This window comes from Calliphora vicina, chromosome 1 (assembly GCF_958450345.1).
Source record: "Calliphora vicina chromosome 1, idCalVici1.1, whole genome shotgun sequence".
Taxonomy (NCBI): Eukaryota; Metazoa; Arthropoda; class Insecta; order Diptera; family Calliphoridae; genus Calliphora; species Calliphora vicina.
The window spans coordinates 165,239,325-165,260,712 of record NC_088780.1 but is presented as its reverse complement, the minus strand read 5'-3'; the positions used below and the strand labels follow the sequence as shown (position 1 = coordinate 165,260,712).

The following is a 21,388-nucleotide window of genomic DNA, read 5'->3' as shown; positions in this document are numbered from 1 at the left end:
TGTAAAGGAAAAAAATAAAAAAGTGTCGATATTTCCAACTAATATGAAAGTTTACTCTGTTTTAGCTTCTCAACATTGTTATCCTTGTGTCAATATTTAAAAATTGTTATGATTTTTTTCATATTCTCGCAAAGAAAACAGATGAAATTTTGGTATCATATGAAAGGTCTTTGCAAGGAGCTTTCAATGCTGTATCAGAGAAGTGTGAAAGTCCTTAAAAAATAACAGTTTTATACTTTGATGCATTTGAGCAAACAATCTAAACTTTCACAGTAGTTGAAAACATTGATAACTTATATTTCCTCCACACAAAAAGTGGCCGCCTTAATCTATATGTATGTATGCTGTAGTGGATGTGTGCATTTATGAGTTGGTTCCATTGTACTGTTCCTGACAATGTGAGTGTATGCTGTTAAAGTTTCTTCTTCTATAGTCTTATGCCTTTTCTTCTTTCTTATTCAGTGTTTTTTTTTTCTTTCTTTATTTGTTTCCTCTCTTTATTTGCACAAAAATTGTTGTGGTAATTATGCAAAAAAAATGGGAGTTGGGTTACTAGTGTTGTTAAAAGAGTAAATACTTAGATTGTCAAGACGAATAACCGGTATGAAGGTCAAAACTGAACGTTTTAAATTAGAATAGTGTCAAATAGTGCTTCTGATTCACTTGAAAATTTGTATGAAAATGACTCAAAAATATTTGACAGAGAGCTTAATGAAATTAACAAAAATTACTTCTTGTTTTAAATAAGAGGTTAAAAGTCACTTAACCTGGATATTGAAGGCCAAAGGTCACAAACTATTTATTTACTTATTATCATATTCAAAAGCTTTTCTAGGATTTGTACTTGTTTTGCAATTATTATGCATTTCTCAACGATTCGTCGCTTGTTGAGATCAGAAAAATATTTTTTGCGGCACCATTATTTAACTTTCTTAGTTAGATCACTTACACAGTGTAGCAATATATTTCAGCCTCAATTATTTAAAACTGAAAGTAGATCAGCTGACAAGCCAATCCCTTATGAGATTTGAAAAGTTGGTTTGATTTCCACGGGTTCCTAAAGTTCGGCTAAATTCGGCTCCTAAAGTTCGAAAAATTAAGAATTAATGAATATGTTAAATTTTCTCTCGCAGTGATCAGAATGTCAAACAAGTTAGAACCGGCACTAGATTTAGCGTTTTTCAATAAACCAAAAGTCACAATTTTGTCATTCAGCGCTTTTTTTTAGAAAAAGCGAGTTTCACTTTGAAGACTTTTTAATGTAATTTTGTAGAAATGTCATCTTAAGTTTTTACCAATTATTAAGGCTAAGTGAGAGCATTACGTCAATATCCCATAATTAATTACCTCTTTTAGAACTGTCAAGAAAAATTCAATTTCCAATAATTTGTTATCCAAATACTACTGTTAACACAAATATTACTTTACTTTTAACAAATTATTTTATTTGAAAAAAATATTCTGATTTTTACAGAGCGTTTGAGTCGTAAATAGTTGGTTAGAACTGTTACCGAATCTTAAATACGCTTCTTTGACTTTACTGACCAAATACCAAACTACTTAGGACAATTACAAATATATTTATGCGAATATCATTATTTTCGGTTGTGTATTTTGGACAGACAGAAGGACATTAATTTACTTAGAATAAGGACTGAGATCGAAAAAATCTTATCATACATTGTATATGTTAATAAAAATGAAACCACTAAACTTACAGTTTTGATTTTTTTTATTTGATTGAAATTATCATTACAATTTACAAAAAAAAATATTTTTATAGTTCTAATCAATAGTGGAGAATTTATGAACCTTTTTCGAATACCCTTCCATTCAGGTTTTTATTGAGCTTTCTGTCACTTTATTCCATTTCCGTTTAAAACCTACCACACTTTTGGACACCTTTTTTGTGCTCTTCAATTCTCTTTTAACAAGAACCCAGTATCTATCCACTGGCCTTAGTTCCAGGCAGTTTGGAGGATTTACCTCTCTTGGTACAAATACCTCATTATTGTTCTTGTACCACTCAACTCCTTGCTTACCATAGTGACAGGATGTCAAATCAGGCCAAAAATTAGTGGACACATTAAGAAGTCTTATGAATGGAAGCAACTTCTTTTGTAAACATTCCTTGATGCAAATTTCTGTATTTATAGAGGCCTTTGTAACAAATGTTTGACTTCTTTTGCCGCAACCAAAAAGTTTTTGCGAAAATTTTCTGCTTTTGGGTCCAAAACTTTTCTACCTCATTCCCTCGAGCATCAGCAATATAAAAATATTGACCCGGAAGCTGCGAAAAATGTTCGTTACGTTCGTTTCGTCATCCATTAAGCAGCAGGTATATTTTTTGTCTTTGGCCTCTTAATTTGTAGCAGAGTTTTAAACCTGTACTGGCTTTAACTTTTCGTACAAAATAGTCCGAGTACTGAGCTAACCGGACTGCTTTCCTACCGGATGTGTTGGGAGCTCTTTTGAAAATGCTTTCTATTTATTGGCTTTAGAAACATCATAAATACCATTCCTTCTACCTGAACCAGGTTTTCTATCAACGGACAAGTTCTCCCGATACTGTTTAATAACATTGGAATCAGTTTGACGGCAGACCTTTGAATGTTTGGCCAACTTTTTGTACCCTACACCACCATAGTGGGGAGGGAACCCTGTTTAACACCCTCCTTAAAGTATACCGATCAACTTAGAATCACTTTCTGAGTCGATTAAACGATGCCCGTCCGTCCGTTTGGCTGGCTGGCTGGTCGGCTGGCTGTCCATGTAAACCTTGTGCGCAGAGTACAGGTCGCAAGATATTTCGATCAAATTTGGTACATATTATTTTTTCGGCCCAGGGACCAAGCCTATTGAAACTGGCTGAAATCGGTCCATTATTTCACCTAGCCCCCATACAAATGTCCTTCCGAAATTGGACTTTATCTGTCATAAATGTTTAATATATATATGTATCTCCACAAATTCCGCTCCAAATAAGTTTTATATATATGCAAAATGCATGTCACCAATTTGTGTTACGATCGGTCCATAATTAGTCATAGCTCCCATATAGACCCGCTTCCAAAAATCACTTTAACGTGCATAAATCGCTTAAAAATGTTGGTATACACACAAAATTCAACATAGTTAACTTTAATATACACATAAATCACACGACCTAATTTCATGGTGATCGGTCCATAATTTGTCATAGCCCCCAAATAAGGCCCACTTCCGAAAATCACTCAAAAATATAAATTATTGAAATTTTAAAAGAAAAATGTTTTTGCTCTTTTACTTAGTGTAGGGTATTACATATATGTTCGGGCTTGACCGACCATACTTTCTTACTTGTAATAGGATCAAGTTGGGTTTTGTTGAACTTGACATTAAACATAATAACTGAAATAGTTTTAAAAGGTAACTTGATACTTGCGTTAAAAGTTTTAAGGAAAAACGTGTGTTAAGTCTTTTTCGATCTCACTCCTTATTCAAATATATAATTAAATTATTAATTCAAGTCTCCCAAAAAAACCCAATTACTTTATGTTTGCCTAAAAACATTTTAAGCTTTTGTTTACAGTTTTCAAATTTTTAATTTATTAAAAATAAAATTTAAAAAAAAACTTTGATTTGCTTGCCAAGAGTTGTCATCACTATTACTAAAGGTGATTGTCCTCGAACCAAGTCAAATAGAAAATAAAATAAAGCTCACTACTACTTGTACACAGAAAAAGTGCAAGGGCTCAAAGTTATTTTTGTTTTTCTGATGGTTTGTATTTGTGTTGTTGTTTTTTATACATAAAGCACAAAAAAGCAAATAAAAAACCGTCAAAAAATCTTTAAATTAAGAACAACGAATATAAAAAAAGGAAATGAAAATAAATAAAAATAAAAAAAAAAAACAAACAAACCCTCACTGTTTTATGCAACCAAAATGCATATGGAACAAATACTACAAAAACAACAATGGCTGTAAAACAAAAAAAAAAATAAAATAAATATTAAAGCAACAACTTCAAATACTACAACCACAATGAGTACAACAACATCAACTACTACTATTATAATGAATTTTATATTTACTGCAAAAAGTCAATTTAAAACATTAAAAATTTAATTCACTAGCAACACTCCGTTACACACTTGCATTTATACACTCATTCACTCTTTCACTCACTCGCTCATACCATTAAACACTTGCAACATATAATAATGATTGCAGGTTGTTGGTTGCTACACCCTCTCAGCTCTTACTGTTTTGGCTATGAATTCACCAAGAATCTTTTAGTAGCTGCAATTGCTGCAGTAGTTTTTTGTTGGGAAAATTAAAAAAAAAAAACAACAACACAATGTAAAAGTACCAGCAGTAAAGTTGTTGGTAACTGCTAAACGAACGTTCCTTTTTGTACTCATAGTAGTCGTCGAACATTTGAATGTAATGACTTGCATTTAAATTGCACTCCTTTGCCAGCAATTTTTGTATGTTGTTTTTTTCTGTTTTTCATTTGCTTCTCTTCATTTTATTTTATAGACGTTTAATACCCTGCTGCTGCATGCAGCACGTGAGAAAGCTTTTAGCTAATTTTTATCTAAAAAGATTGCCACTGTAGTAGAAGTAGTTGTAAAATTTGTTGTTGCAGTTAGTTGTTGGTTTTTTTCTTTCTTTACTGGTTCGTTATGTTAAAGTCTTGGTGATATGATGTTGTTGTTGTTGTTGGGAGATGGGTAATAAGAAGTGGAAGAGAAGGTAGAAATGGCAAATAAAAATCCTTCAATGCAAAAGCGTGCTGATTTCTCAAAGTAGTCGTTGTAGTTGCAGAACAAGCGAAAACATTACTAATAGCGGGCACTATGGGTTACAAATGTGTCAGCAACATCAATGAACCTTTTCAATTAAAAACAAGTAAGAGTGCTATATTCGGCTGTGCCGAATCTTATACACCCTTCACCAAATTATACTTTAAAATACAAATTTTAAATATTTATTTGGAAACAAAATTAATTTTTTTTTTCAAAATTTTTAAAGAATTTTTTTTTCTAAATTGTTTTATTTTTAAATTTTTTTCCAATTTTTTTTTTAATTTAAAAAAAAAAAATTTAATTTATTAGTGAAAAAAATATAGTAAAAAAAAATTCGGCTTAAAAAATATTTTCCAGATTTTGACCCATTGTAGGTCCAAATTAATATAGCCTTATCTTTGCAATGCACTTGGAAATATCTATCACTATATATTCATATTGTCTTAGTAATCAAGATATAGATAAAAAATCGAGGTTGTCCCTGTTTGTCCCTTATATCTCAGCCAAGTTTGTAAGTTATTTGGGGGCTACGGAAAGTTGATTTCATCATACAGACGCACAAACGGAAAGCGTTTTCAAAAGAGCTCCCAATACATCCGTATTTGGTATGAAAAGTTAAAACCAATGCAGGTTTAAAAACATAGAGGCCAAATACTGAGCCCGGAAATTGTAGTCAAATTTTATACAAAAACAAGTAAGAAAGTGTGGTAGGTGATGCCCGACCATATAATACCCTACACTAAGTAAAAGATCAAAAACATTTTTCTTTTAAAATTTCAATAATTTATATTTTTGAGTGATTTCCGAAAGTGGGCCTTATATGGGAGCTATGACCAATTATGGACCTATCACAACTTAGGTCGAGTGATTTATATGTGTGTGTATACCAACATTTTTAAGCGATTTATGTACGTTAAAGTGATTTTCGGAAGCGGGTCTCTATGGGATCTATGACTAATTATGGACCGATCGTAACAAAATTTGGTGATATGAATTTTGTGTATATGAAACTTATTTGGAGCGGAATTTGTGGTTATACATTATAAATTAAACATTTATGACCGATAAAGTCCAATTTCAGAAGGATATTTGTATGGGGGCTAGGTGAAATAATGGACCGATTTCAGCCAGTTTCAATAGGATTGGTCCTTGGGCCGAAAAAATATTATGTACCAAATTTTATCGAAATATCTTCAAAATTGCGAACTGTACTCTGCGCACAAGGTTTACATAGGCAGCCAACCAGCCAGCCAGACGGACGGACGGACATCGTTTAATCGACTCAGAATGTTATTGTAAGTCGATCGGTATACTTTATTAGACTAGTATTTTTGGCCGTTACAAACATCTGCACAAACGCATTATACCCTCCCCATAATGGTAGTGTAGGGTATAAATAAACCTGCTGCATAATGGATGACGAAACGTATGTTCTGAAAAATTTTTCTCAGCTTCCGGGTCAATATTTTTATGTTGCTGATGTAGAAAAATTTAGAACCCAAAAGCAGAAAATTTTCCCAAAAAGTTCTTGGTATGGCAAGCAAAATGCAGTTGCGGCAGTTAGGGCTCTATAAATACCGAAATTTACATCAAAGAATGTTTACAAAAGAGGATGCTACCATTAATAAGACTTCTTGACGTGTCCAGTTATTTTTGGTCTGATTTGGCATCCTGTCACTAGGTGTCACGTGTTCGAAGAAAGTGACAGAAAGCTCAATAGATACCTTAATGTAATAGTTTCCGGAAAAGCTTCATTAATTCATCACTATTGATTAGAACTGTAATGTAAATTGAAATAATAATTTTAAACAAATAAAAAAAAATCAAAACTCTAAGTTTAGTGGTTCCATTTTTATTAACATTTATGTATTTAAGATTTTTTCGATCTCAGTCCTTAGTATGGTATTCAATCGGTTAACCGCTTAATTTTGGTCGGTTAACTGTTCGAATAATTCAAAATTGCCGATTTTCAAATAACGAATAAACCGATTAATTTGTGTCGGTTAACCGATTAACCGAAATTTCTTTTTTTTGCACTTTAACATAATTTGTTTGTTTTTAATTTTCCATTTTAATTCAAATACAAATGTCAAAGTAAAATTACATATTTTTTCGAACATTCAAGAAATATGTTTAGTGAGTATTATAATAACTGATATATTTAATTTACATGTAATTGTCGGATGAGAACATAATAATAGACAAAACTGGAGACACTACTAAAACGAGTTTTTTTCACAACTTATCGAAATTATTAAAAGTATTTAAAATCTAAAAAGTCCAAAAAGGACTCCAATGGTATAATGGAGGATTTTATATGCTTAGAAAAAACTAAATAAATAACTGACAAATTGGATATTCTTTATCTTGTCTTACTTTCGATTTCTCCAACATCTACAATCAGCGTGAGAGTTTTTTCCAAGACGAGTTTTATTAAAACTAAAGAAAATTATTTACTTTTTGGTTGAATTGTTATGTTTTGTTTATTTTTTATGTTTTTGTTCTTTTTATTACTAAAATACTTCAATAAGTACACAAAATTCGTGATTTAGTTTCAGTTTAACATTTAAATATAAATTATTCGGTTTATCGAATAATTTAAAATTAACCGATTATTAACCGATTAAATCTAAACCCCGATTAATTATTTGCTCGATTAACCGATTAAACCAGAAACCCGATTAATTGAATACCCTAGTCCTTAGGCTATCGAATAGTGTATATAAGAAAACTAATTTTACAGATTTCTTTATCTTGTTTTCACTTCAAAGGCGTACGAATGTCGCGTTCTGAACTGTGGAAATGCCCATATATGGTTGTAGTAATTAAGTATATGTTTGTGGTAATCATGTCAATATGATTGTTGAAATATAACTCATTACAATTGGCGCAATAATTTAAATAATAAATATATGATTGTAATAATGAAGTGGATGTTTGTGGCAGTCATGTTTATGATGGCGGCAATCATGTTGATAAGAAACCAGTAGCGGCGATTATGTTTGTTGCCAAATTTTCCTTGTTTTCCCCATAGTGCACTAAATCTACTCTATGTTGTTGCAATAGTTGTAGTTGCAGTAAATTTCATAGTCAAAGAAAGCAAAGTACATAGTGAAGGAAGAAAATCGTATAAAAAAAAATTTAAAAGTTTTCTATGCAACTCACACACACACATACACAGAGTAAAAGAAGCAATAAATTTAACATCAATTTTATTATTTTATTATTTTATTATGCTTGTATACCATTGATTTCTATTACAAACTCACTACTCGAGAATTACCAACTACACTCACACTTACACTCACTGACTCACACGTTTACTTTTTCTCATTTATATAAACAAACACTAGGAATCATTAAATTTAGATTTTTATTTGCAAAACACAAAACGGCAGTAATAATTGTATTTAACTATAAATGTATATTTTTTAAATAAATTTCTATTTTATTTAATATTTCTGCCTTTAAGCAGAGGAATTTGTGTGTGTCACTGCATTTGAAAATGTAAAAACCAGCATTTTTATTATTTTTTTTGTTTGCAAAACGAAAGAAAAAAAACATTTTCCAAACACTCTTCTACGTTATTTTTGTGGTTTTTCCCCATTGAAAACAGTTTTCTATATTTATTTTTCCCCATTTCATGGCAATTTTATAGAATTTTTATTTTAATTTCATTTATTTTTCCATATTTATTACAGATCCTGCGTGACATACGAAAGGGCTTATTGCAAATGAGCAGAGAGGGTAAAATTGGTAAGTTTATGATATTCGTACATTAATTTCATTTCTATTATTATTATTATTATTATTTTATGAAATTTATTGCATTTGTCATATGTTTTATATTGCATTTTTATGCAGCCAACATTAAATACATATTTTCTCTTTATTTCTCTCTATACATATGTATATTTTATTATTTTATTACGTTGTGTTATGTTTTGTATTAATTTTTATTATTTATTTCATGTTCTAGATGACACTTATATGTATGATGATGCTTTGCGTGGTCCCCATTATGCTGTTAGTGGCATTCACCCGCAAGGACACTGGTACGATGAGCCACCATATGAAAGTGATCCCGATGATTTTCTCATGTCGGGCCTTAATTGTGGTCCAGCAGCAACAATACAGGTAAATTGAAATAATGAAAATTATATTATTTATGCTTAAATAATAAACCGAGTTTAATCTTCCAATTTATTAAACATATGTTTAAATATGGATTAAATGATTAAACTTGTTTAAACTTTCTATAAATCTAAAATCAAAGGTGATCTAGCAATATTCTGTTTACCTTAAAAACAACAACTAATTAAATAATAAAATCTAAATGGAAAGTTTGTACTAATTCTCTTAAATTGTATGTTTTTCATAAATAACTTATGTCAACATAAATTTACTTTAAATTTAAAATATTAAAACAAAGTAAACCATAAAAACTATATTGAACATTTCACAAAACTATTCAATTTCTTTTATTTTTTTTTTGTTTGCAACATCTTAAATGCTTGCAACTGCATACTTGTACGCTAAACAAAATTGTTGTTCAAAAACAAATAAACAAACAAGATAAGTTTATGCCAAATTTCTTCCATACAACTACTCATTCGAACATGTCAACTTAACTCTCTCTCTCTCAATATATATTGACATATACACGCTTACTTTCACATACATATACAATATAATTTAGCAAATAAAAGCAATTGAACTATATACAGTTTTTTCTGTTCTAAATATTTCATTTTTTTACTTGACAAATAAAGTTCCCACAATACTGACTAAAATATTCGTATAAACATTAGGGGGGCCTCTAATGTTCAGGCAGATCTTATCTATTAAAGTTTTAATTTTATTTGGAACCCTGCTAATGAACATTTATAAAACCAACATTTTTCGACAACCATACATAAATGAATACATATGTATCTATATATTTTTGACAAGCTGCACAAAAATAAGCAACAAAATGCGTCCCCTACAAATCTTCTTTTGCCAAAAAATAACGAAAAGTTTTCTTAACAAATGTTGTCAGATCAACTAAGCATTACATATGTAATAAAATAATACTTCTATATATAATAGTCAGAATGTATTACATACTCACACACACACACATACATATACCAACATATATACAGTGTTACTTTGTATGTATGTATTTAGTACATTTTTTTTTCTATTTGGCTACAAAGTCTCTAGTTTTTGTTAAAAATACGAGTAAAAGAATTGACTTTTTTTTAACAAAATATTTCGTTGTAGTTTTTGTTTCTTTTGGCAACATTTATTCAATATAAATGTTTTGCACAATTTTATTCTTTCAATTTTTTTATAAACGAAAAAATGAAAATATTAAAATGAAAAAGTGGGAGAGAGGGAGAGTAAAATGTGTTGAATGAAAGTTTTTCTTTTCTATCATATTTCACATGTCAGGTTGGATTGTCATGATATACTATTCATACATTGAAAGGTCTTTAAATCTACAAAAAAAAAAAAATCAAATAGAAATATTAAATGTGCAAAAAAATTTATGGTTTGGTTAATATTTTTAGAAGATGTTGCCAGACGATTGAAATATCACATAAAAAACATTAGCTCCAGTTGTGTTTGATGTAAAGAAAGTATTTCTACAGACAGATAAAATAAAATATTGAGAAAGAACTACTTGTTGACTTTATTTTCAGATAGTTATTCTCGATATTTTTAAGGGGAAAATAGATTTTTGTGCCAACATTTTTTTTTTGTGACAATGTACCATTAATCTCATGATGTGTTGTTTTCCACACATACGGTATTCTGCTCTAACTAGCATGTCAAAATCATGATTTACCATATTTATCTTTTACATGAAATTATCTTATTTTTCAAATATATATGAAACTTTTTTAGCAGAAACATTACATTTACATTAACATAAGTGTGGAAAACCACACACCAGGGTAAGCAACATCACATTTAAATATCTCGTTATCAAAAATTAGTTTTTAGTCAATCAATAGTTAATGTAAACAATTGTTTTAAAATGTATCAAAAATATAAATTTTGTGTAGTTTTATACACAAGGGTGAGATGAAGGCTAAGATACCGACTGTCGTTGTGTTATGTATTTAACTATTATCTATATATATAAAAAAGAAATGGTCCATGTATGTAATGGCATCACGTGAGAACGGCAGGAAATGGTTTGTAAAGAAAAAAAATTCAAAAATTCCGGGTAAAATTTTTGAGTAATAAAAAAGCTCCCTAAAGTATGCAGTACAAATTTAGATATTTTTTTTGCAAATAAATATGAACAGGCAGGTGTATGTGGGTTGGAGAAACTTGAAGAACTTAGGTATTGAGTAAAAACACAAAGACCGTCAATAAAACAAGAAAAATTAGTTAGGTAACCCTGTTATAACTTGAATAAAAAAAAAATAGTTCAAATATTTGTAGTGTGTGTGTGTTTTGTATGTTAAGAATTCTTTGTGAATTCATCCATCTAATTTGACACATTTCATAAAAATATGTTCTGCTGTTGCACCATTTAATTTTAATACAAAGGCAACAAACATTTTAAATATTTAAGCAGAGAAAATGGAAAATATTGTGTATGTGTTTCCAATTGAATGCATTAGTTTTAAGAAATATGTATGTACTTTTTTCAGTGCATTTGTTAAGTAAACAAAAATTGCTATTGACACAATGATTTCAATTTTATATTAAATTTAAGACTTTTATAAATGTATCATATTTTATCTATTTATTTTGTTGTTATTTGCAGGGCGGCCGTGTACGTTTCTCCTCAAATCGTGAGAGTACTGGTGTCATATCATTAAGATCCGCCGGCGATATATCACTACCAATGAGAGGACCACCGAGAAGAGGTCTAATCGTACCTCAACAACCACCAAATCCACCGACAATAATTCCTTTAACCCATGCAAGGTAAGTTGAACAAAAAATATAGTTAAACTTGTTTGTCGTCAAATGTTATTAAAACGATTTTAAATAAATTAAGAGAATTCGAAATTAAACAAACATTTAAGAATAATTGAACCATAGATAAATACACATATAATGGAAGCTCTCCTGTCAAAGACCTAACTCAGTTATCTTTTTGAATAAGTATGACGGAAACTAGAAAAAAAAACTCAACCATAAAAAAAATAATCAGACATACGGGTGTTGTTTTTGTTGTTTTTCAAATAGCTTTTTTATACTACTTAATACATTCTCTCCACTTAGAATTTTGGCAACTGAGTTAGGTCTTTGACAGGAGAATTTCCGACATACATATCGCACTGGTTCCTCTAAAGAGCGTCAACTCAAAATTTTTCAGTTATCACATTTGGCAAGAAATCGATGTGCCCACTGTAAAAATCTGCTATCATTTTCTCTACTCTTGCGCCAAAAAATACAGTTGTATCCGTACAGTTGTTTCATTCTAATGTATTGAAAAAAAATAGTTTTTTGCTTCTACTGAACATTTTAAAATTTTGAGTTGACGCTCTTTAGAGGAACCAGTGTGATATGTAAATTTTTCTAGGGCTGAAAATATTAATTAAAAAGGTACCTTTTTAAAATAGTACAGTTTTAAAAAAGTACCTCTTTAAAAAAATACCCTTTTAAAAAAATACCCTTTTAAAAAAGTGCCCTTTGAAAAAGTTCCCTTTTAAAAAAGAACCAATTTAAAAAAATACCCTTTTAAAAAAGTACCCTTTTAAAAAAGTACCCTTTTAAAAAAGTACCCTTTTCAAAATGTATCCTTTTAAAAAAGTACCCTTTTCAAAATGTACCTTTTAAAAAAGTACCCTTTTAAAAAAAGTACCCTTTTTAAAAAAGTACCCTTTTAAAAAAGTTCCCTTTTAAATAAATTCCCTCTTAAAAAAGTACCCTTTTAAAAATGTACCTTTTTTAAAAAAGTATCCTTTTAAATGGGTACTTTTTTAAAAAGGTTCTTTTTTAAAAGGGTACTTTTTTAAAAAGGGTACTTTTTTAAAAAGGGTACTTTTTTAAAAAGGGTACTTTTTTAAAAAGGGTACTTTTTTAAAAAGGGTATTTTTTTTTTAAAAGGGTACTTTTTAAATGGGTACTTTTTTAAAAGGGTACTTTTTAAAACAGTACTTTTTTAAAAGTACCCTTTTAAAAAGTACCCATTTAAAAAAAATACCATTTTAAAAAAAGTACACTTTTTAATTAATTCACTTTTAAAAAAGTACCCTTTTAAAAAAGTATCCTTTTAAAGGACACTTTTAAATCTTAGCAAAATTAAATTATTTTCAAGTTATTACAAAACCACTTCTAAGTATAATAATTAGTAATTTCATGTCAATATCCAATATTTCCTGAAAATATTTTAATATTTAAACTAAATTTAAATCACAAAAGTTAAATTTAACTATTTTACCATATTTTGTTGCCTATTTTATTAGGGCTTTCCTCTAACATCTGTGTATTTTTTTTTTATGATTTGATTTAATTTAAATAAAACAGATTTTTAATCCTAATACTACCATTATGGACACATTCAATTTAAAACTAACAAGTGTGTCCTATAATTTCCGTTTCCGTGTGTCTTTTTTTCTAAGTTTCTCATTTTACACAGACCTTACATGAACAAAAAAAGAAACTGTAATATAAACCAGCAAGAAAACCCCCGAAAAAATATAGCATAATGATCAAAGAAGATTTATAACAAACATACCACTCTAATATTAAATTTGGGCACTTAATGTGGTTGAAATCCCTTTTTGTTAAAAGAAACCTCTAAACATATTTACTACTACTACTAAAGGGTATTTCTTTTGGTTTTTGTTAGGTTTGCTTGCAACCCTTAACTTGCTACAATAAATTTTAACACTCTTGTGTTTTAAGAGCAAAATCATCCTTATAGCAAATAATAGACATTTATTTAAACTAACATGTTAGAAAGTTGAGTGTGTGTGTGTGAGTGTGTTTAAGTAAATGTGGGCGTTTGTTTGCTTAAATGTATGTAGTTCGTAATCTTTGGCAACCTGTAGCTGACCTTGGTAATACCAGCAATCTGTATAATCTTACCCAATTTCATTTAAATCACTACCAAAAATAAAAAAGTAAAACTTTACAAGCCCAAGATTTATTACCTTTTATTTAAAGGTTTTTTTGTATGTGTGTTGATTCAATTGTTTTCTAGGGTTTCTTTCAATAAATAAATACAAAATTTATTTTGATAGTTTTTCTATAAGTATTTAGGACTAACTATTTGTGTGATTACATGGTTGTGTTTAATTTTGTGTAAATTAAAGATACAAACAAACAATTCAAAGCAGCAAATTACCATAAGAAAATTAAATTCAATTACTAAGCCTCAAAACAAACACACAAAACTTTTACATGTTCAACACTTTGCAGGAGAAGAGAAAAAATAATACAATAAATAGTTTTTTTTTCATTTTAATTTTATTTGGTATTTATTGTACGTTTTTAGGTTTTTGTTGCCCAAATTAATTAATCTTTTGAATGGTTTTTTGTGTGTAAGAGAGTGTGTGAATTTTAAAATAAAAGTTTTTCATATTATTGTAGTTTCTGTTTTTTTTTATATATTTCTATTTAAATAAAGTTGTATGTGTATGTAGCTGTTGTGTTGTGGTAGTTTTTCATCTTTTATAGAAATGATAGGTTAGGTTTTTCCTTTTTCTTACCCCTCTCTAGCCTTAGAACCAGCCACTGACCCTGACTCATGCCAGATATTATATAAATAAAAGCTTAGTTATACTTTTATGCACGTTTGTGTTTGTGTATTTAAAACTCATATCCTTCTTTTTTTGTTATTGTTGCTGTTGCGTATTTAGAAGAAGCTGCAAAAAAAGGTGTTTTGTTTTGTGTCCATTTGTATATTTTGTGTTCATTCATTCAAATGTGTACGTGTATCTGACGGAAGTTTTTAGATATTACTTTAATTCTGTGAATGTAGGAGGGCTGACTCAAAAGCTCTTTAAGAATTCGTAACGCATATTTTTCAAATAAATGTGCTTAGTATTCACAGTGGGACATAATCAAATTTTTTTGTTAATAAATCTGGAATTTCTAAACGGCTAGACCAGCCGATCGTTATAAAATTTGACGTGAGCGTAGACAAGGAGTATTAGAGTTTAAGTTATTAAAATGAACCCTACAAATGCTCCAGGGGGCTCAATTCTTTTGTTTCCCATCTGATTTTATAGATTTTTTATATTTTTGAAAAGCGCTCGGCTAGGTCTTCAATTTCCGAGTTAAAGGCACTTGAAATTTGAAATTCAAAAATTTTGCCATACCTTGGACCGCTTTTTTAAAAATATAGGACGTACTTTTAGACTGAAACGATTTTGTTTGTTAGTTAGACAACTAAATTGACAATTATATACAAACGATTTCAGAGAAATATCAATTATGGATCCAAAAATAAACAATTTTCCATTTAAAAATTCAAAAAATAGTAGACTTAACTTGTTTTTAATAAAAAAAACTTTCTTTTAAAACATATGTATATACAAATTTTATGTTTTTCTGTAAGGTATTTGTACGGAAAACATTTTGGTATAAAAAACATGTCCCATATTTCGAAAGTTGGATTTTGGACATTTAATTTAAATCGCAGGTACGGAAAAACTATAAGATATTTTCATAATTTTTCATATTTTTATTCCCTATTATATTCTAAATAAATCCCAATGAGATGATAAAAAAATTCTGAAATTTGTTTTACAAAATTTTTCAATATTTGAAAATGGAGTTTTGAAACTGCCGTTAAAAAGTTGTATTTTTTAAAAGTAATTTTTTAATGGCAAAATTTTTACAAAAACTGAAAAAATGCATTTTTTCTCAAAACTCAAAACTTCAGAGTTCTGGCTGCACGTCTTAACCCCAACCGATTTACCTACAAGTTTTTTTGGGTGATTTTTTTACCAAACTTCACCAAACTGGGTGGTGAGGCTGGCAAAAAGGAAGGCCCCTACGCCTTTCGGAATTTAAACTATTTTTTATCAAAATTTCAAAAATCCCAAAGCTGGGCTCAGAAATCGGGAAGCATTTTTGGAAACCTCGATGTGTTCCATATTAACCATAAAGAATTTTCCCAGCCCTCATGGAAATATGGGCCCTATTGGAAAAATTGTAAAAATACTATTTTTGGAATATTCGCTTCAATTTTTAGAAATTGCGGGAATCCCTTTGACCGTCCTTCAAAAATATTGCCATTTCGTCCAACAAAAGTACAATTCTAGCTAATTTGAATATAAATCTCTTCTTACTTTATATTAATGTATTTATGAAATTGAAGCAAATTTACAAATAAACAACTTTAGTCAATTCATCATTTCAACTAAAACTGCAGTTTTCTTAACATAATGCTACTGTTATTAACATCAAAATCTTTATTTTAAAATTTCCTACCATACTGCATTTACAGAATAAAAAAATTTTCCTCGTTCAGTTTTTATATAAGAAAAGGTAAGCAAAACTGAAAAAGAAATAAGTTAGTATTTGAAAATCTGAATTTGTAATGCTATGAATAAAAAATCATCGAACAAAATGGCAATGTTGCTTTAAAAAACATTTATTAAATTTAATTAGCTTTCTATAGCATGTAATTATGTTCAAATTTGTTAAGAACTGCTTGAGTTAGAGGCAAATTACTAAAGCAAGATTTTCCATTTTTTGGAAAATCTGCCTAAAAAACGAAAAAGAAACGATAGTGTTATACACCAACATTTTTAGAGTAGATTAAGAAAATCGATGTGCATGGAATTTCAAAAAAAGGGGAAAATCTGAGACGGTCTAGTGTGCATCATAAAATATCATAATATGATCCTACTTAACCGTAATTTAATATTTTCTTATAATTATTTGTTTTTTCGATAATCATATTACAATAGATTAACAAACGTAATAGATTGTGTCCAACCATAATATGATTGTGTCCAACCATAATATGATTGTGTGCAACCATATAATGATTCCACCTCAATCATAATATTATTACATAAACATTTTTGATATGATCATGTTAGGGTTATATCTTAATCATATTATGATTGACCCAAACATTATTATTACATATTTTTTAAAGCTAGATTTTGAAATTAGTTTACAGACTAACCTCCTTTGCATGTGTCAGTACATGTGTGAGTATGTATGCGTAAATACGTGCTGAAATACGAAAAAATAAATAAAAACCCAAAGTGAAACAATCAAATATAGACTTAAACACTCACACACATCTACATAACTTAATACAATACATGTTTACATATACATGCTAAAATATTTAGTACTTACATATACAAATGTACATTACGTTGGCCCCAAGAAAATAGGTTCAATGTTTTCAACTCAAATAAAAGTTTAATTTTCTTTAAAACACCATTTCTTAAAATATCAAACAACTTTTACTATATATTAATATATTATATTAAAAGTTTGAAACAAATTTAATCCATAACTTTTGGCAGCATCCTAATGTTTATATAATATTTCTATACAATAACCACTCTGCAACACCCATACATTTAAAAAAAAAGTAAAGAGAAAACTTCTCTACATACAACACACATGTGGTTGATTACGTTAAATATTGATACAATTTTTATTGTTATAACTTTGAATGTATTTATATGAATGAGAGTGAATGTACAAATGTATGGGTTTATATGTGTGAAAATCTTTAAATGTATTCGTTTATAGTACAAATGTATTTATTTTACTTGTTTTATTGTTGTAGTCGTCTATGGTTACTTTTTGTAGAATTGTTGTTGGTGTTAGTTAGACATTTGTTGTAAAAACGGCTGTAACTGACAAAAGGGTGACCACAGAAAAAAGAAATTGTATATAGTTTTATATATGGCAAATAAAGTTTTATTAAAATAACAACCACAAAATGTTGGATTTTTTCGGGGGAACGAGTATTAAAGCAACAGTTTTTTTTTGGTATTTTGTAGGGGAGAAATCTTTAGAGATTTTTATATAAAAGATCAAAGGATCAAGACAATAAGGGTCAAAAGTTAAACTCATAATAGTAAAGTAAAATACATATTAAGTAAAGATTGACTTTTTTCAGTTTGTATTCAGACTTTATCCAAATGTAAACAAAAATATTGAGTTTTGTACAAAATACAATCAACCTTAGATTGTAGGTTATAAATAAATTCAAAGAAAAATAGCTTTGTAACTAAAGCGAAATGAAATTCAAAGTAATGAGAATTTCAAATCCCCGAATATTTTCTAGTTTCAAATTTAAATGAAGTGTAACACTAACAAATACTTGGAATATTCTCGAAAAAATTAATAATTGATAAATTACACTGTGATACAAAAAATAATGAAGTAGAATTTTCCAAACACCTCCTCCATCTTGAGTTAAAAAACCCGTTTTCGTTCATTACACTGTGTGTAATTTTTTGAGTCATGAAAATATGGAAATATAACCATATACGGACACCACTACGTGATAAAAGACCAAAAAGTCATGCACTTTTTTTTCATGGGCCTCCAAAGATTTGGGGCCTCGATGTCATTTTTGCAAAAAATTATCATTTTCTCAGGCTCATATCTTGCAAACAGTTCGGAATTTTGATTTACTCTCTGGGGCAAAGTTGTAGCACTTGTCATAAAGAACAAATATTGTAAACATATAAAATCAAAACAACTTCATCATCAAGATCAAAATCACAAAAAACTGTGTTATAAGCCAGTAACTTAGTTGAATATTTTTTTGCAAAAAATGATCATTTTCTCAGGCTCATATCTTGCAAACAGTTCGGAATTTTGATTTACTCTCTGGGGCAAAGTTGTAGCACTTGTCATAAAGAACAAATATTGTGAACATATAAAATCAAAAATCTTCAAGATCAAAATTACAAAAAACTGTGTTATAAGCCAGTAACTTAGTTGAATATCAACTGAACTCATCTGAAGTTTCTTAGCGGATTTAGAAAGAAGAAACTGTGGCCTTTCGAGTGGTATATGATATTTAAGTAACTTTAAACAATCTGTGTGTATTTCTCCAGCAAACATATTTTTTTTTTAATTTTTTCACTAAAAAAAACAACTCAAAATTCTGAAAATGGTAAACAAATTCATTGGTTGTTTGATAACTTATCTTCTGAACGCGGTTTTTGTTATTAATAACTAATATGTCATTTTGAAATATCACTTGGTTATTGAAGATGTCTAATTTTGCGCCATATGCATGTAGGCTTTGCTTTTTTAATTTGAAATAAAAGTGACGCTGAACCACACCGATTGCTCGCCAAAGCTTATGCTGAATGTGTTTTATCGGTTTCAACGTGCGGTTTGTGCGGTTCAGAAGTGGTGATTTTGACACGGAAGACACAGATCGCCCAGGCCAGTCAGAAAAGTTTGAAAATCAAGAATTGGAGGCATTACTCCATGAAGATTGTTATCAAACTCAACAAGAACTTGCAAAATCATTGAGAGCGACTCAATCAGCATTTTCAAAACGTTTGCAAGCAGCAGGATTCATTCAAAAGCAGGAAAATTGAGTACCATACGAATTGAAGCTGAGAGACCTTGAAAGACGAGTTTATATGTCTAAAATGCTGCTTGATCGCTATAAAAGAAAACCATTTTTACACCGAGTCATTACGATGAAAAATGGATCCATTACGATAACCCGAAACCTAAGCCCGGCCAACCAGCTGAATCGACAACAATGCTAAGTATCCATAGCGTATATGTAATGGGGTATGTATTTGGTGGGACTAAAATGGCCCTATTTATTATGAGCTGCTGGCCAGACCATCACAGAGAACCTATAATGAACGCAACTGATTCATTTGAAGCGAGCATTGGCCTAAAAACATCCAGAATATGCGGCCAGACATGAAACCGTAATATTCCATCATGACAACGCTCGGCCACATGTTGCAATACCTGTTAAAAAGTATTTAGAATGAAGTGGTGGAGAAGTTTTGCCTCACCCACTTTATAGTCCAGACCGTGCCCTGTCCGACTACTATTTGCTTCACTTTGGAACAGAGTATACGATATTGGCTTGATTCGTTCTTGGTCACGTTGAACAGTTCTTTTGGCTTGGAATACATATGTATGTTCCCAGAAAGATTTCCTAGCATAGCTAACAATGGGCAATACTTTGAATAAATTTATATTGTACAAATGTTTCAAAATAAAAGCTAAACATTTAACTGAGATACCCTGAATATAGAGATGCTATATTCAGGGTATCGGGATTTGGTAAAGAATCCCGAAGTCCCGACCCAGGGTTTCGGGATTTTCGGGAAATCTAAAATCCCGAAAATTATAAGAATGAAACGTACATAATTATGTCTTTACAATTGAAATTAACTTTTTTATTTAGCAATTAATATTCATTAGACACTAAAAAGCACACTATTGTATCTATGGTTTCGTCTATCATTCTGTAACGAATTTTGTTTCCGACATATGCTGCTGCCGAAAAACATTTTTGCATGAAAAAGGCAGACAAAAATGACATTTTCCCCTATTTATTTATGAAAAACGGGATTTGGAAAAACCCGAAAATCCTGGGATTTAAAATTAAAAAATCACGGGTTTTTTCGGGAACGGGATTCCCCGTTTGGCATCTCTACCTGAACAACAACAGAATATGATAGTTTTAAAAACTGGAGGAAAACGTCCCACTTAAGGACTTTTTATAATATACTCATTTAATGTCTATCAAATAGAATTGACAGAGATCCAATGGAAGTTATGAAATGCAACAATTTTAAAAACCATAATTATAATTATTATAGTAAAAATGGTCTAGACTCAACACACTTGGAAGAATTATGGCAACTTACTGAAGAGCTAGAGTTCAAAAATTATTGAAATAAATGTTTGTAAGCGGAAAACAGCAAATTAATAAAAGTTTTCAGGAGGCCTTCAAAAAATTTTAAATTTGCAGATTTAAAGTACAAATATAAATGTGTAGTATAAAAAAGCATGGATGTCACAAGTTTGGTCACTTTAACTGCATATTTCGGCTCAGCATGCTGCAAACAAAATGTAACAGCATACTTTCAGGAGTGTATAGCATAGCCTCCATACCAGTTCTCATTAGTACAATTTTTGTCTTCCGCTCTTTCTCTCCGCACACTTTTCCCACAAAACAACTTTAGAAGTTTTTGAACTTATATTTTCTTGATAAATATGTAGAGTGTATGTATGTATGTGTGTTATTGGTGTTTGCTAAAAGATACAAATCGGTTGATGTTGCAAAAAAATATGTAAGCACGTGTGTGTGTGTGAGTTTGTTATAGTATCTGCTGGACTTTAGATAGATTTCAAGCAAATGGTTGGTATTAATGGAAGGGCGTGAGTATGAATGAAATACCACATTTGTATGTAAGAAAGAGTATGTAATTGTGTCTGTCTGTACGTTCACAATTCGAAATTGATGACTTTGAATGGTTTTGATTATTATTGTTAGATTTTTTTTTTTTTTTTTGTAGGGTTACTTTGGTTTTCCATTCTAGATTGTTTCTTGTAAATGTATGTTGGCTGTTGATGTTATTATTGACCAACAGCAAAAAATTTAAAGAGAAAAATAAAAAAGATTTAAAAGAAAAGCCAGAAAACACTTGAAAATACT

At 29.7% G+C, this 21,388-nt stretch overlaps 1 protein-coding gene across 1 annotated transcript in view; it reads left to right on the top strand.

The window, feature by feature from the left end:
- Nucleotides 1–21,388, top strand: part of LOC135948654 (uncharacterized) — a 210,233-nt gene that overhangs the window by 170,385 nt on the left and 18,460 nt on the right. The window contains exons 8-10 of the mRNA XM_065498027.1: nt 8,493–8,547; nt 8,771–8,928; nt 11,561–11,724. Coding sequence (XP_065354099.1) covers nt 8,493–8,547; nt 8,771–8,928; nt 11,561–11,724 — 377 coding nt within the window. The remainder of the gene's footprint in view (nt 1–8,492; nt 8,548–8,770; nt 8,929–11,560; nt 11,725–21,388) is intronic.